Genomic DNA, 16,706 nt, shown 5'->3' on the forward strand with positions numbered 1-16,706 from the left:
AGGCTTTGGCTGACCTCTGTGGTGCCTTTGTGTCCTTAGGAAAGGTCTTATCTGGGCAGATGCAGCCCCATGAGCCTATGAGGTGGAGAGCACAAGACACCTTTGTACGAAGAAAAAGGCTCCCTTTCCTCTGGACAGACACAGCTTAGTGCACGGGGCATGGCTTGGCCAGGGAGAGTGGGCTGCATTTCAGCTCGCACTTGTCCCCTCATCTGGGCACCTGTGAGCATTGCATACTTGCACGACCATGTTGGATATGCTGCTGGTTCCCGCCTCTCTGCCTTTGAGCTCACTGTTCCCCTATGTGGAGTGTTGGCCTTCTAGCTAGTTTAGCCAATCTTACCCATGCTTGGAGGCCCAGTTCAGATGCTGCCTCCTCTGTCAGGAACCAGGCTCCTTCCCAGACAGTCATCTCCCCCTCCCCAGGCTTCCTGCAGGACTGTCAATCTATACACATTAATTACACTAAGAATGGTGGGGAGTTACACTAGAGCAGTGGTTCTCAGGAAGCAATTTTCACCCACAGAGGATGATTGGCAGTATCTGGAGACATTATTTGTTGTCACAACTAAGGCAGGGAGCTTGACACTGGTATCTAGTGGGTAGAGGCCAGAGATGCTGCTAAACATCCTACAGTGCACAAGACAGCTCCCCTTCCCACCCACCCCCACCCCAAGTGAAGAATTATCTGCCCCAAAATGTCAGTAGTGTCAAGGAGAAACTCTGGATGAGATGATCTCTAGACTTGAAAAGCCTTTATGTCACACCCTAAATAATATTTTGAGTTTGTTTTTTTACAATGTGTTATTTATTTATTTATTTATTTATTTATTTATTTATTTATTTTTAATCCTCCCCCGGGGATATTTTTCCATTGATTTTCTAGATAGAGTGGGAGAGAAAGGGAAAGACAGAGAGGAATAGCAATGTGAGAGAAACACATCGATTGATTGCCTCCTGCATGAGCCCTGACCAGGGCCCCAGGCCTGGGAGGAGCCTGCTACCGAGATACGTGCCCTTCACCAGAATCAAACCCGGGACCCTTTGGTCCGCAGGCCCACGCTCTATCCACTGAGCCAAACTGGGAAGGGCTACAAGGTGTTTTAATGGCTTCAGTGTCAGTGGTACTTCCTCAGCCAGATGGTGAATTCTTGGAGGACAGAGACCATGCCTGAAGGGCACCCGCACCAGATCCCCCGGGTTTTGGGCTGTCAGGAAGATGTAGAAGATGCTCTCAGAGTTTACTTATGAGCTTCTGCTAGAATTTCTTGCCAATTGGACTCTATTACATTATATCTTAACAAACCATGATAAAAAAGAGAGCCACAAAACTCCTTAGTATGGCTTATACAACCACCCCCATTTTCAGCCCACACCTCACTACATGCCTAAGCCCTGGGCTCAGCTGAAAAAATGTTGAGAGAGATCATTAAACTTCAAGGTGTGGGCAGGCATGTGTCAGCTTTCTCTTTAGCCTGGAGCAAGGAATCCATGAACAATGTTTCCTAAAGCCGTAAATGCAGCCTAGAAAAATCCCACACAGGATTCATTAGAAAGAAAAGCTCTGATAGAGTTCTCAAGTGCAGCATTTCCCAGCAGGTCAGATGTTTGTATTTGTGGGGGTCCACAAGCCATGTGTTTAAATAACTTTAAAGCTAGCTAACATGTTGTTCAATGTTCTAGCCTCCTATCTTGAAAGAAAAAAAAAAAAAATCTTCATAATGACCTGGAAGGTCAAGTCAAATTGAGAATTTTCATACTCCTTACATCACTATGCTGGAACATGGTGATTATGGGGAGAGCTGGTCCCATACCTCCTCTGACCCTATACTCATGACACATGGCCTGCCCCTTTCTTCTCTCCCCCAGCTCTGCCTCATCCTTTGAGGGACCTGGTAAGGACATTTCAGCCTACATGTTTAAGTCCCAATCACATCTCTTGGATTCTCACCACCAATTCAGTCTCCTCTGGGGAGGGGAAGAAGCCTGCGGGCTCTAAAAACAGGTTTGGTACCTTTTGGGCAAGGTATTCCTGGGTCCTATATACCCAGGGTCTAGGAAAAATGTGTGAGCATGGTGGACATATCCACTTGGCCCCACAGATTCCTTACCTGAGAGGGAGGAAGAGACCAGAGAAGGGTCAGAGTGGGGCCCTCTTAAAGTGCCAGCCTAGCATAATGTCCCTCTTATCAGATCTAAGGGTAGAACCATGTCTCTGAGTAGCAGCAGCTACATGATCTGCCCTGGGCCTTTTAGAGACCTACCTCCCACCCTCATCCTCACCACATGCAGATAGGTAGGAACCACAAGAGCCACTTTTTTAGAGAGATATAATTCATATACTCATACTTTGCCTACTTAAAGTGTAGAATTCAATGACTTTTACTGTATTCAGAGTTGTGCAACTATCACCACAATCAATTTTAGACCATTTTATTATCCCAAAGGAAACTCTGGACCTTAGCTGTCAATTGGGAACCTTAGCTCCCAATTCCTCCAGTCCTAGGCAACCACTAATCTACTGTCCATCTCTATAGATTTGCCTATTTCAGACTTTTCATATAAAAGGAGTCATAGAATAGGTGGTCTTTTGTGATTGGCTTCTTTCACTTAGCATAATGTTTTCAAGGTTCATTCATGTTGTAGCATGTCAGTGCTTCATTCCTTTGTATTGCCTAATATTCTACTGTGTGGCTATTCCTCACTGTAGTTATCCACCCATCAGATGATGGACATTGGGGTAGTTTCCTGACATTTCATGGTCTTTTTTTTTAATTTAAATTTTAAAGAAATTGATTTCAGAGAGAAAGGGAGAGGGAGAGAGAAACAGAAACATCAGTGATGAAAGAGAATCATTGATTGGCTACCTCCTGCACACCCCACACTGGGGATTGAGCCTGCAACCCAGGCATGTGCCTTGACGGGAATCGAACCATGACCTCCTGGTTCATAGGTTGACGCTCAACCACTGAGCCATGCCAGCTGGGCTTTCATGGTCTTTTCAATGGACCCTCTTCTGAGTACAGTACTCTGTAATGTTGGTGGTGCTTGGCATATGCTTGTCTGTGGAGTTCCCACTGGGTGTCCCTCTCAATCGGGCCATCCTCCCATTTCCCTTGCACTGTCATCAATGTCTCCACCTTCATGATGCCAGAGCAGGGCTGTTTTGCCTCAAGGAATGGGGGAAATGGCTCCCTTTCCTGAGGAAGGGCACATGAGAGAACACCCTTCTCCCCAATGTCTCCCAAACACCCTTGTTTAGTTTCATCCCCGCAGCTTTCTCCATAGGACCTCCTGGGAACAGATGCCATGATACCTCCTCTATTGGCCATTGCTAAGCCCAGGTTCCACCTTTTTAGCCAAATGGGAAAGTCCTTGTATGATTTAGAACTCTTGGTTCCAGTGACAGAAACCCAATTCCAATTAAAGTTAATAGCAACTGAAAGCTTTAGGGTGTCTCTTATTTTAGGTGGATCCAGGGGCTCAAATCATGCCAACAAGGACTCACTTCCTCTCTCCTCTCCCTCCCCCCACACCCGCCCTATCTGTGTATTCTCATCTTTTCTTGGCTCTGCTTTTCTCTCTATTGGTTCTATTCTCAGGAAGGCTTTTCCCAAGTGGAACAAGATAGCCTCCAGCAGCTTTGGATATATGTTCTATCAGCTGAGTACCCAGTGGAAAGACAGTTTATTTTCCCAAGAGTTCCAGGAAAAGTCCTAGTTCTGAGATTTCATTGGTCAGGCTTGGATCATGTGACAACGCAACAACCAAGTATTTTGGCCAAGAGATGGAATGTTCCATCCAGTCGGTCAGGTCTGGGTCTTGGGCCTCCCTTGACTGAAAGTCAGCCCACCTGAACCTCATGGACAGAGATTGAGTAACAAGGAGTTCCTCCAAAGAGAATCAAGGGACAATGAATGCTGGACACATCCAGCACTGGATGTCATTGGAATCATCCTATGACCTCGCCTGTCTGGGGTCTGCCCTACCAGTTTATCATACATGTTCAGATATGCCTTAACTCGAGTAGTGGACTTTCTTCAGCTGCAGCCGAGATCCCTGCTAAATATGATAAATTAATTTCTTATTAGACTCTCGAAATTGATATTTAATAATTACCCTTCTTAATGATGGTTTGTAATTGAACATGAACAAATTCTTAGTTTAAGAAATTTTGCCCTAATGGTATATAAGTTTTATGGCAGAACACTAGAGAAATAAAACATTTTTAAAGATTTTTTTTTATTGATTTTTAGAGAAAGGAAGGGAGAGGGAGAGACATCGATGTGAGAATGAAGCATCTATTGGTTGCCTCCTACATGCTCTTTACCGGGAATGGAGCCTGTAACTCAGGCATGCAACCTGACCAGGAATCAAACCTGCCACCTTACCTTTTGGTGCACAGATGACACCTAACCAACTGAGCCACACAAGCCTGGAGAAAATATTTTTGAATTCAAGAGGCCTTTTGAGACCCAGAGGCACAGTTAGTAGGTACCCACCCAGCCCACTCATGTTTAGGATCTAAATGTCCTTGATATAATGTCATAGTAATTTATGCACGCCAGGGATGAGCCGAGACAGGTGGGGGAGGTAAGAAAGGGGTCAGGGAGTCATAGGCAAGGTCCCTGGTGGAGAGGAGAAAGCTGGCTGTAGACAGCAGCACAATATAGCTCTTCTCAGAGATCCTCCTCACTCTTTCTCCCACTTTCCTTATTCCTTTGTCACCATGGCAACTAATGATGCTTCCTCCTCCTGGCCCCCTCTCTGGCTGTTTCTGGTCTCTAGGCCTCATTGCTCTGTCTGACCAACTTCATAGAGCTGTTGCCAGCCTCTCTCTACATAACTCAGCCTGGGCACCCAGCTCTGCCCTCCACCCCAACACTCCCTCCCTCCTCATTTCTGTGCTTCCAGGCCCCTTCTTCACTCCTAGTCCAGGCTCGAGCCAAATTCCTATCTTTCTTCTAGAAGTTGTATATGAAAATTAGATTTTTGCCACTCTAACTTGATTTGAAATGCATTAAGAGGCCTATCTCTCTTGAAACACCTCAAAGTGAGGCAATTTGTGAAGAGAAGAGTCCCTTACTGCTGCTTAAACCCTGGACGAGAGCGATCACATTCTATTTTTGTACTAAGCGTGTGTTCTGTTTAAAGAGATCCCCCAGCAGGTCTCTGAGTGAAACAGACTCTATCATAAGGGAAGTCATATCTCAAGTTCAGAGATTGTGAGCTGGTGGCCCTGACTTTTGTTCAGTTTGGAGAGTGGTTAAGAAACTTGAACCAGCAGTTGAAAATCAGCAGGTTCACATAAAAAGATTCCATTCTTGCTGCCCTTGAAAAACTATACATGAGGCCTGCATCCTCCCATGGTCAAGATGGGCAGGAGGGAGGTGAGTAGGGGCTGCTTCTTTCACATTGGCTCTTCCTTTCCTGTTAACTACACCAGGCCAGCGTCCCTCTTTTACCTGCCCTGTCTGGGCCCTCTGGGCATCCCAATTTGGAGAATGGGGCTTGTGTGTGGTTTGCTTAGGAGAGCCATGTGAAGCTTCTCTGAAGTTAGCTTGGTATCTGAGGGTAGGTGAGCTTTTTACCACTTTACTTCTGCTTCCAGACTCTTCCAATCAAAGTACACTGATTTCTAGGAACCCACTGGGGCAGCTCTGGTACCAGGGGGCTTTGTGCATGTGAGGATACAGAAATCATAAGTGAACGTTAGTGAGCGTGAACTGTAAGATTTCTCTTGGGATCCAACCACCTTCCTCTTCTTTCTTATACCTGCCTTAGTATCCTGGTCTCCAGAGAGAGCGAGCTAGGTATGGCTGATTCAAGAGGGCAGACCCCCAGGCCAGCTACAGACCCACTCACCTGACTTGAGGGGCAAAATAGAGGATGTTGGGTGGGTCCAGAGGAAGCTCTCCAGGGTATAGATCTCCTGTGCACTTCTCAAGAACATGGCAGGGGTATGACTCCGGTTGGGATAGTGAGTGAGGACTTATTAGTACATCATGTCCCCTCTGAAAGGCATTTCCCTCCACAGCCTTTGATGGGAGGCAGGAAGAGAATGGATAGAATAAAAGGGTAGGTTTTTAAGTCAAACACTTTTGAATTTGCTACTGCTAGGTTCAAGTAGAGACACACCCAGTAGGGCTACACAATACCATTGGAAATTCAGTAACAGTACTCTTCAAAGCAGCTCCGAATCTTCATCCACAAGCCCAAATAGACATATATATTTCTCTGTTTTCTTTAAATCAACTTTCAGCTCCTTGCCACAATTGGTCTCTGCCATCTTTCGGCTGAGGAAGCCCAGGCAACTCTCTAAGTCTGCTTTCTCAGCTGCAAAGAGAGGGTGGTAATCGTGCTCCTTCGGAGGATGGGATGGAGTGGGTGGCGGTGGGCATGGGGTGAAATAAGGAGACATAAAGTGCATTGGGCAGGCAGAGTGTGCAGGAGGTATTGTGTGCACCCTTTTCTCCTCTCCAAGAAGCCTTCACAGAATATGTCAGCCCACAGAGCCCTGCTCAGCTTGTTGCATCCTTTGGTTCATTGGATTGTTCATCCATTTATTCCTCAAGTACTGGGAGCTCCCTGTAGCCACACTATTAGCTTCTCTGCTGTCTCCTGGCTGAAGCCAGAGCTGGGAGAAGAGCTGCCCATGGTAGGGAGCTATAGCACTGGCCCTTCCTGGGGGTGGGGGAGATCTGGAGACCCCCATCCCACCCACCCCACCTCCTCAGCCAAAAGTTGCCTTGCTCAGCACTTTCTGCCCAGCTTCCTGGTGGCTGGCTTCCAAGGCCTGCTTTCTGTCCCAGGACCTTACAAAGGCCCCTTTGATGAAAAGTTTGTGGCAAAGTGACTGTGTCATTTGATACAAATGAGGCTCATGGGGGTACAAGTTGAGCTTTATTCTTCTATTTTTGGATTTTCTAACCCAGAGCAAAATGATCAGCTGAATGGGGCGAGGGGCAGAAGCCAGGAGGGAGGGGAACCTCGGAGGAGTTGGAGAGCTTGAGGCTTCTGGTAATTAGCCCTGTGATTAGCAGCTGCCAGATCTGAGTGTGACCTGCACGCAGAGAGGTGCCTCCTGCTCCCTCAGATGCTGCTTCCAGAGCCCATGGTGAACCAGGGTCCTCTCTAGCTGGGAGGAGACCTCAGCATCCCCCACCCCCTTTCACAATGCACCCCCTGCTCCCCTCCCACCTACTGATGGGGTGTTCAAGGCCATAGTCTCTCAGGGTGGGACTTGAGAGGTACCACCAAAGCCCCTGACCTCAGGGGGTCTCCATATAACCCCCAGTCTGGCCTCATGTGTGGACCACCAGGGCAGTGGCACCAGGCCCCATGCTCAAGGGGACCCTGTGATCAGAGGGAACTCTGTGCTGGGGGGATGCCAAGCTGAAAGGGACCCCTGCATTCGAGGGGAGGGGCACACTTGGTTTCAGACTCTGCTGTCACCACCTTGCAATTTTTAATGTTTTTAACACCTGCATTGTCCTTTGCACCGGGCCCCACACATTCTGGAGCTGGTTCTCTCCACTTCTCCCAGTTCTTGAAATCGAGTGGACAATTCCTACACCCTTCCCTGCTCATCTCTTACTAACACCTATCATTTGTGTAGCTCCTCATTTACCATGAGCTTGCACCCCCTTATCAAACTCACCAGTCACCACAGCCCTGTGAGGTGGTTACATCACCCTCTCACAGCTGAGGAGGAGGTCGTTTGTGGGGATTTGTCCCATGACCTCAGGCCCTTTGTTCCCCCTGAGGAACAAACATGCTTGCCTCCTGACACATGTATAACCCATCCTACTGAAGTGTAGGAAATTTGCAAGTCCGAAGCTGGTTCTCCACTTTGCTCTTAAAAGCCAACCAAGCCCGCCGAGGGTGCTTAATAAAGACTGACTAATGAACCTGCAGCTGCTGCTCCTTTGGCTAATTAAGTCTAAATAAGTCACAGACTTTAAATTATGCAACAAGGCTTGGCCAAAACAGCTTAAAAATGCGGGAGCCCCAGCTTTTCTGCTGTGCCCTGTGGAAAAATCCCATCTTTTAATCACGCTTAACCTTCCTGAAGGAACAGTGGCAGCCTTTAAATAATGAATGAACGTCTATTAGCAAGGTTTTCCCAAAGCTGCACACATCAGAGGTGGATCAAAAAAGGGACGGAGACAGAGACAGGCCTGGGGGATGCCTGAAGTTTCTGCGAGTCCGGGAGTGCTGGGAAAAGTCAGTTAGTTCCTTAGAAGGCCAGAGCAAGGACTTGGAAGGAGCACAGAGGGAGGCCATATGTATGGACACCCCGGGCTGCGCCCAGTGCTGATGGAGGTTCCCGCAGTACTTCCAGAAACTATGGGCTCAGTTATCCTCTCTCTCTTCTCCTGCCCATATGCACCTTACCTCCCCCAGACCCTCGAGGCTAAGAGCAATGTCTTCACAACAAGGCACAGGTAGAATTGAGTCATATCCCCTACAGCAGAGAGCTTCCCAGACTTTCTGAGATGCCCCAGGCAGTGCGGATGCAGCTGGTCCCCGGATGGCAAGGATTTAGGTTTCGTAATGTGGCTGCCCAGTACAACCAGTGGGGCACTTTTAAGGCTACCACCCCCCCCGCCCCCCGCCGGACATCATCACAAATCAATTAAATTCAACCCTAGGCTTTGGTTCTTTTTAAATTTTTAAAAACTGAGTTTGAGCCCGGCTGGCATGGCTCAGTGGTTGAGTACCAACCTATGAACCAGGAGGTCACAGTTCGATTCCCGGTCGGGGCACATGCCTGGGTTGCAGGCTCGATCCCCAGTGTGGGGCATGTAGGAGGCAGCCAATCAATGGTTCTCTCCCATCATTGATGTTTCTATCTCTCTCTCCCTCTTCCTTCCTCTCTGAAGTCAGTAAAATATATATATTTTTTAAAAAACAAAAAACTGAGTTAGAGTCTAGATAACTTACAGGTCACCCAAATGGAAAGCTTAACCAACGTGCTGCAGCCAGTTATCTGCTAAAGTGGGATTAGAAACATACATGGCAGGAAGTGGCCTTGGGAACCAGCCTGCTCCCCCTTCCCTCCTGTGACCAGCAGTCTCCAGGACTGGTCTTGCCCTTGAGCCCGGTTGCCACCAGTGTGGTTCCATTTGGGGAGCAGGAAAGATACTTCCATCTCCCTCTCCCTAAGCCTGCCTGAAACTTGGCTATGAGCGCATGATTGTTTGGGCGAAAGCTGAGTGTAATGTGTGGCTCTGTTACACCCTCAGTCTTGAGCAGCTCAGTATGGTGTGAGTGGGCTGACAGGCGAGCTGCCTGTTGAGCTGTAGGGGCCACTGGGCTTCGTCCTGTGGGACCTGGGATTCAGGAGGAGGAGGTTTCTAGGAACAAATGTGCTTCCTCTTGCATTTTTGCTGAAGGTACCCAGCACAGAGGGGCATCCTTCTAAGTCCCCAGGCCAGGCTGCTGTACTGGCTGTGTAAGGTCATGGGGCCTCAGGCAGAGGTCAAGAGGATGAGGGCAGAGCTGTTCCAGTCATGTATCCAGGGAAAATCATGACCTTCCTGCTGTGGTATGAGAATGAGGTCTTAAGACAGAAGTGAGCCAGGCTCAGATTGGCTGCAGCTGTACTCCACCCAATTGTCTCAACCCCACCACGACTCTGGCTCAGTGCTGGGGAATGGAGTGGGAGCTGGGCCTAAAAAAGGCTGTGTACGGTAGACACAGTCACTTACTCAATATCCACTCCTCCCTCTTCCCATACTCTCAGAATCCTAATTTTGTTCAATTCTGCAGTAGTGCCCATGCAAAAAACCAAAACAAACAAAAAAACAAACAAAAACAAACACCGTGCCATCTCCGATGCCCTGCAGCTAGAGCAGCCACATGACCATCTTCTCCAAGAAGGCTGCGAAAACGACCCAAAGTGAAATCCCTACCATTGAGCATTTAATGAGAAACGACAGCTTTATCACTTCCAAGTAACCTGTCCCACGGAGCTACACACAGGGGTGGATGCTTTGAGTTGAGGGGAAGATGAGAAGTCACCATAGACTTAGATGGCAGGATAATGTGTAATGACATTGAATCCTGGGGAGGTCATCTTTTTTACATGTGTTTTCAGCGAGCATCACTCAGAGCCTGAGGCAGAAACTTACTCTTTTGTTCTCTTAAGGCAGAGCCCTATGCCTGGGAAGAGGAGAGGTTCCTAAAGACTTGATGGATTGTACAGCTGCCCAGCCGCATTCAGTTTGCTGCATTTATCCCTTAAAGATTCCTATTCCTTCGCCAGCCGGTCAGCCATCATTCCTGGGCAGGGCTGCTGGGGTCAGTGCAGCTGACAGTGAGCTGGGGTGTGTGTGACAGAGAAGGGGTGGGGGCTGGCAATGGGGAGTTGAAGTTCTTTATCTTGTTACATATGCACTCTGCAGCCTCATTTTGAGCTTCCCGAGAGCCCTCTAGTGTTCAAAGTCTGTTCCTTTAGGTCGTGGCTGCCTGTTTATTTGGGGTGGAGGGAGGTGTGTGCAATTCTATTGTGGATAACTGTTTATTTGCTGTGTGTGTGTGTGTGTGTGTGTGTGTGTGTGTGTGTGTGTGTTGAGGGTTGGGCTGTGTGGCCTGTTTTTTTTCCCTCCTCCCACTTTTCCACTGGACTGCATTGCTGAGTCCCTCTGGGCCCAATCAGGTGTTCAGTTCTTCCTTTCCTAGGAGGATGCCCAGAGTTGGCTCCCCTGCCTCACCGAGGCAGGCACTGCTCAGGAGTAGGGGCACTCTTTGCCAATCAGATCCTGATAGGCCTGTTCTGGGCTCCCTGGAGCTTCAGCATCCCTCTTTGTGGCCCCAGGGCAGGCTCCAAGCCTGCATGACTGACTGTGCAGTCCTGTTCAGCCTGGCGACACATGGACCCTTGCCAGTGGCCTGGTGATGCTCTGCTGACATGTTTGCAGAGCTGGAAAGAGTCTCTTGTACTAGTTTCCTGCACTAGTGTTGCTGCTATAGCACGTGACTGTAAACTTAGAGGCTCAGGGCACCTCCCATGTATTCTCTTATAGTTCTGGAGGCCAGGGCTGCATTCTTTCTGAAGGTGTAGGAGAGAACCCCTCTTCTTGCCTTTCCTAGCATCTAGAGGCTGCCTTCAGTCCTTGGCTTGTGTACCCGCATCACTCCAACCTCTGCTTCCAAGGTCACATCTCCTCTCCGGTCCCCACCTTCCCGTCTCCCTCTTATAAGCACCCTTGTGATTACAGTGGGCTCACCTGGATAACCCAGGACGATCTCCCCATTTCAAGGTCCTTCATTTAATTGCACCTCAAAGTCTCCTTTGCCACATAAGGGGACATAGTCATAGGTTCTTGGGACTGAGACATGGACATCTTTGGAGGCCCCCCCGTGCTCCTCCCCCAAGCCTACCACTGCTCCCCACACCTCATGGCATGATTTCTGCGATTCTGGAAAGGCTTTCTAAACCCCTCTTCCTACGGATGCTTCCCTAACCTGCTAATTGTGAAACTGCCCTCTGAGCAGATCGAGCATCGCCATCCTTAGTGAGAGCTTGGGCTGAGTGCAAGGCCTGGACATGCCACTCACACTAAGGTGTAAAAGGCTGACAGCGAGCGGTGATTTCTAACAGCAAGTTCTGATGGCCCAGAGACAGCGTGTTAGGGCAGGAGGCGCCAGGGAAGGAGGAGGCAGGGTGGCTCGGGCTAACGTGGCTCATGTCCCAGCAACACTAAACGGAGGCTCTCAGTGATGGAGAGAACCAAGGCACTTAGAAGTATGACCACAAAGTTTTAATCAAACAGAGCAAGATGGCCGCGATGCAGAACAGGTAGTGCTTGGAGAAGAGGAAGAAGATCATCTCCTTGGTGACATAGATTATGTGTATGAAGATGAAGCAGTACAGGAACATGGCAAACTGGTTCTGGGGGTGCAGGAGGTCCTGGAAGCTTCCCGAGAACTGTGGGGGAGAGAAGAGAGTGGAGCTGGAAAAATGGGGCCTGGGTGCCAGGCAGAAAGCTGGACTGCCATCCTGCTCTTGTGCCTTCCTGAATGGGACCTCCGGCAGGTGGTTGTCCTCACCGGAGGGAAGTAACAGTGCCCACCTCGTGGGTTAGCAGGAGAGAGAGGCAAGCAATAAACTCCTAGCAAGGTCACTGGCACAGAGAGGGCATTCGTGGTTGTCCACTTCCCGAGGCTGCTCTTATCCCTCCTGACTCAGGCCTTCCCTCTCTGTTTCATGTTGCCTCTGAGTCACACAGGTAGGCAGTCTCCTGGGCCTCTGAGACCCTAGATCTGAAGGCCAGGTCTCGGCATTTCCTCTGACAGTTTGCCCAGACACTTAACAGTTTGTTTTCTGGACAGTAGCACAATGAGAGGGTGTCCCCTGGGCACAGATGGACTGTTTCTGACTTTCTTGGTCCTGGCCCATGGCACATAGGGTCAGTCTGTGGTCCTTCAGTCCAGGGTTTGGTCTCTCCTGTGGACAGGTGGTGAGAGATGGGGGCTGGGGGTCTCCCTCAACCCTGAGAATCTTAGGCCTGAGGAAAACTACTGAAGTTGTCTGGCTGATCCTGCCTGTGTGTTGTTCTTATCTGGAATCTATATAATTGAGGTTGACAGAGCCCATGGTAACTGTAGAAAGCGCCAACACATAAGGAAGGTGATATTTTGATCTGCAGTTAAGATACCACCCATGGTTTATCCTTTCAAGTATCTTTTAAAATCATGCCACATTTTTTGTAAACAGGCAGAGGGCAGGGTCTGTGGTTCCCTAAACTCAGTAAGAAACACACCCACAGAGGTAGTTTTCAATGCAATGGAATGTATCCCATTCACCCAGAAAAGAGAGAGTGGGGAGGAAGTTGAAATATCAGGTCAGCTCTCCACCTTTCCACAAAACACTTTTGTAAACTATTGCTAGAGATCGGGGATTTGGACACAGTGTTGCTGAAACCACTACATAAAATGTGAGGGCAACGAAATCAAACGGAGGGGGAAGAAGATGACTCCGTGATGCCCACTCTAGAATGCATGGCAAGCAGGGCTGGAGCCCAGAGGAGGAAGCCTGTGCTCTCGCAGGATGGCAGGGCTGGGCAGGTCTCATGGTCCCCTGCAGACTCCCTATGGCTCTGGATCCGCGGGCTTAACCTCTGCCATCTTTTGTGGTCTGCATGTGTTTTCCATCTGAAATGCTGCTGGGTGAGATGTATGATTTTGATAACAAAGCATGCATTTGTGAAACCTTTTAGACTCTTAAAACACTTTCAATGGTTTGAGTAGAAGTCAGAAAGCAGATTAGGACTCTACACCAAAGGTTTCTACCTCATCCAGCAAGGAGAAAGGTCTTCAAACAGAAAAGGGCAAATAAATGTGGTTGGGAGGAGACATTGAACAAAGGCATAGTTCCATACATACCTGCTTTCAATAGTATCGGGCTCCAACTTACAACAAATTTTATCCCAGGATATGGAGAATACAACAAGTTTGAAATGGAAATTGGGTGTGAGATGTGAAAAACATTAGGAAATGTGCCAGAATCTTAGAGATAGACAAATATTTTCTAGATTTTCAAAAAGCGGGGGGAAAAGATGGATTCTGGATATCCCCATTCAATTAGCTTCACCTGGCTCAGCAAACGCATCAGTGTACAATGAAGGAGGTATTTTGTGAGCAAGAAAAAAATGATAATTGCCAAGAAGACAGCATGTATTCTTTGAGAACAAATCATGCAACACCAACCCCATTTTCTTAAAAACTATATATTGGGGAAATGCTACAGGTAGTATAATATCATAATTCCAGAAGCCATCTGACAGTGTGTCTCAAATAGTGTTTTGGACAAAGTAGAGAAATGTGAGCTGGATAAAATATAACACATGGGTGGTGACTAATGGAACACGCAGGGAGATTTTTTGGTGGCATTTTCTTTAGGTCATACCCTCCTAACAGTTATAGCAATGACTTGAATAAAGGCAGAAGGCAAGTTTCTCAGAACTGAGGATGACTCAGAGCTGGGAAGCATAACTCATACATTATATTCCAATAAAACTGAAAAATGATGAGCGTTGCATTTGGGTCAAGAAGTGAATTGCATGAGTACATGAAAATGGTAGTAGCTAACATTTATTGAGTGCTTACCTAATGTGCTAGGCTCATGGCAATGTGCCTCACACACATTCTCTCATGTAATCCTCACAATGACCCTGTGAGGTAGGTACTACCTTATGGATGAGCAAACCCCGGCTCCAAGACAATGAGTAACTTGCCCAGTGTCACGCAGTTGATGTGCAATGGGGCCAGGATTTTAACTGTCTGATTTTAAAGCCCAGAGGAGACTTCTTTAAGCAATAACATCTTTCATGACTAAATGTTAATTATGACCCAGTCACTGTGCTAAGCACTTCACATCCCATTTAACCACAAGTAGGCGTTCTCATCCCCATTTAGTACAGATTAGGGGAGAATGGTCCATTTCTTGCCAAAGATGTCTAAATTTTAGTGTGACACCTTTGGCAGAGGGTGTCACACCTTTGAGTTGCCATTATTAGGGGTTCTGGGTCTAGCTTAAGTACTGCGTCTCTTCAAAGAGATGCAGAGAGGAACGGGGAGTGGTGGAGGAAACGTTGAAGACTCTTCCCCAAGAAGGAAGACCATGGGCAGGTGGGTGGACCAGATGGAGGCCCTTTCAGGGTCAACTCTCAGTTTAACACGGAAACTCTAAAGCAGTGAGCTCCCAGCTCTGGACCCAGGGCAGGATGTGGCTCTGAAGCAGGTAGGATGGGCTTCAGGGATGGAGGCTCCCTCACCCCTAGAGTCAGCCCCTGGCCATCTGGCAAGACCTGCAAAGTTCCCCCCACTTTCATGTCACTTACCAGGCGGGGCCGTGCCTGCTGCTGCAGCTGCTCCATCACCTCCTCGTGCTGCCGCTGCCGCTCATTCTCTTGGTGCAGGTACCTGAGCCGTGTGAGCTCAAACTCCATGCGCACCTTCTCCAGCTCCATCTCAGCACTGAGCTCAATTCCTGGGTTCCCCAGGGTCATGGGCCGCTCTGAGAAGAATTCAGGTCCATCGCCCGCCTGGCCCTTGGTGGTGGAGCCAGTCTTGGAGGACAGTGATTTGGGTGACCCTGAGCAGCCTTTGTCTTCACAAGTTTCCATCTCCTCCAGGTAGTCAGAGGAGGAGTCTGGCTTAGGGGACTCTGCCTCCTGAGGCGGGGAAAGGGGAAATAGAAGGATGGTGAGGAGTCAGTATGGGGCTGCCCCCTACTCCCACCCCAGGGCACGCCCAGAGCCCCAGGCCACAGGGGACTGCAGTGTTTGGAAGAGTGCTTGCTGGGAGTTGTAAAGATCTAGACTGAGTTCTTACTAGACATGCACTGACATGGGGTCATCAGGACCTGAGTTAAGAAGAGGAAGAGTGCAAGCTGACACGAAGGAATGAAACCCTAGAATTGAAAGAGATGCTGGGGAGCTGAGACTAAAGGCTCTTTTCCTGGTCATTTCAAATCACTTTGGAGGTAACTTCCCCACCTCCTACTCCACTTATCCTTGAGAAGATTGAGACACCCAGTCCTCTGGGGCTACCATGGGAGGAAGAAACCCGGGGTCTGTGCTGAGGGCACCTAAATATATGGGGACCAACCAAAGGGTCATGGAGGAGCTGGATCCCATACACGGAGGGAAGAAAGGGCCCCGAATGGGGAGGTAGTCAACTTTCAGCGGCTTCCCACAGTCTTATGAAGGGCTCTCTGGCCCCCGGTGATAGCTGGATGCCAGTTGTGGGGATGGGGTGCCCATCACCTGCTCTTCTTAGCAGCTCTCTGGAATCTCAGAGCACTCAGCTCCTATCACATGTCCCCACAGTACTCTCCCTCCCTCTGGGGGTCTAGCTGGAGCAGTGAGATGAGGCACCGCCCTTACCAAAGCAGCCCTGAACTTCCCTTCAGACATGGGGTCATCAGGCACCATCTTGGGGAAGGTTGGGCAGCTTTCTCCCGCCCCCCGGGCTTCCATCATCTCCCTGGCTTCTGTTGTCATCCTGAGATCCGCAATGCTGCCAATTGGGACCAAAGGACATCTTTTGAGGGACTCACATTTGGCCTCACCAGATTCTACAGCCTGGCCACCATCACAATCCCCTGCCCTCACAATAACCCACATTCTACCAGTTGCTAGGGCCCCTTTGGCAGAGGGCAGCACACCTTGGAGGTGCCATTATTAGGAACTGCAGGGTGGGCCTTTGCCACTCCTAGGGGCTGCTTTGAAAACTAGAATTCCACCACTCGAAGCCCAGAGTTCCATCATTTGAAATCTGCTCCCTTGGGGTCCTCTTTTACATGTAGACCATATGCGATGAGTCACAATTAGCTCCACAAACCCTGTTGTGGGCTGAATTCTGGCCCCCACTCTCAATTCATATATTGAAGTCTTTCCCCCCAGTACCTTAGAATGTGACCTTATTTGGAGATAGGGTCTTTAGAAATGTGATTAAGTGAAATAAGGTCATTAGGGTCGGTTCTAATCCAGTATGACTGGTGTCCTTATAAGAAGAGGAAATTTGGACACAGAGGAAGATGACATGAAAATAAGGGAGTAGATGCCATCTATAAATCAAGAAGAGGGCCTTTGTGTGAGTCAGGGTTCTCCAGAGAAACAGAACCAGTAGGATGGACAGGTGTGTGTGTGTGTGTGTTACATGTGCTTTATTATAAGGAATTGGCTTGTGTGATT

At 48.7% G+C, this 16,706-nt stretch overlaps 1 protein-coding gene across 1 annotated transcript; it reads right to left on the reverse strand.

Annotated features, from left to right (window-relative positions):
* Positions 1-11,746: 11,746 nt before the first annotated feature.
* Positions 11,747-16,374, reverse strand: TMEM247 (transmembrane protein 247). The gene is made up of 3 exons (XM_036335262.1): positions 15,897-16,374; positions 14,850-15,182; positions 11,747-11,935 (listed from the first exon to the last, which is right to left on the reverse strand). Exons 1-3 carry the CDS (start codon positions 16,134-16,136, stop codon positions 11,747-11,749), a joined length of 762 nt encoding a protein of 253 aa, XP_036191155.1. The 5' UTR covers positions 16,137-16,374.
* Positions 16,375-16,706: the final 332 nt, after the last annotated feature.

Source organism: Myotis myotis, unplaced genomic scaffold (assembly GCF_014108235.1).
Source record: "Myotis myotis isolate mMyoMyo1 unplaced genomic scaffold, mMyoMyo1.p scaffold_m19_p_14, whole genome shotgun sequence".
Lineage (NCBI taxonomy): Eukaryota > Metazoa > Chordata > Mammalia > Chiroptera > Vespertilionidae > Myotis > Myotis myotis.

Bases quoted from the DNA above. Each gene is read 5' to 3' on its own strand.
- TMEM247 (XM_036335262.1), bottom strand. From the start codon at position 16,136: ATGTGGGTTATTGTGAGGGCAGGGGATTGTGATGGTGGCCAGGCTGTA. The intron at 15,183-15,896 runs GTAAGGGCGGTG...TCCCCGCCTCAG, and splicing joins GGAAGTTCAGGGCTGCTTTG to GAGGCAGAGTCCCCTAAGCC. The intron at 11,936-14,849 runs GTAAGTGACATG...TCTCCCCCACAG, and splicing joins AGCAGGCACGGCCCCGCCTG to TTCTCGGGAAGCTTCCAGGA.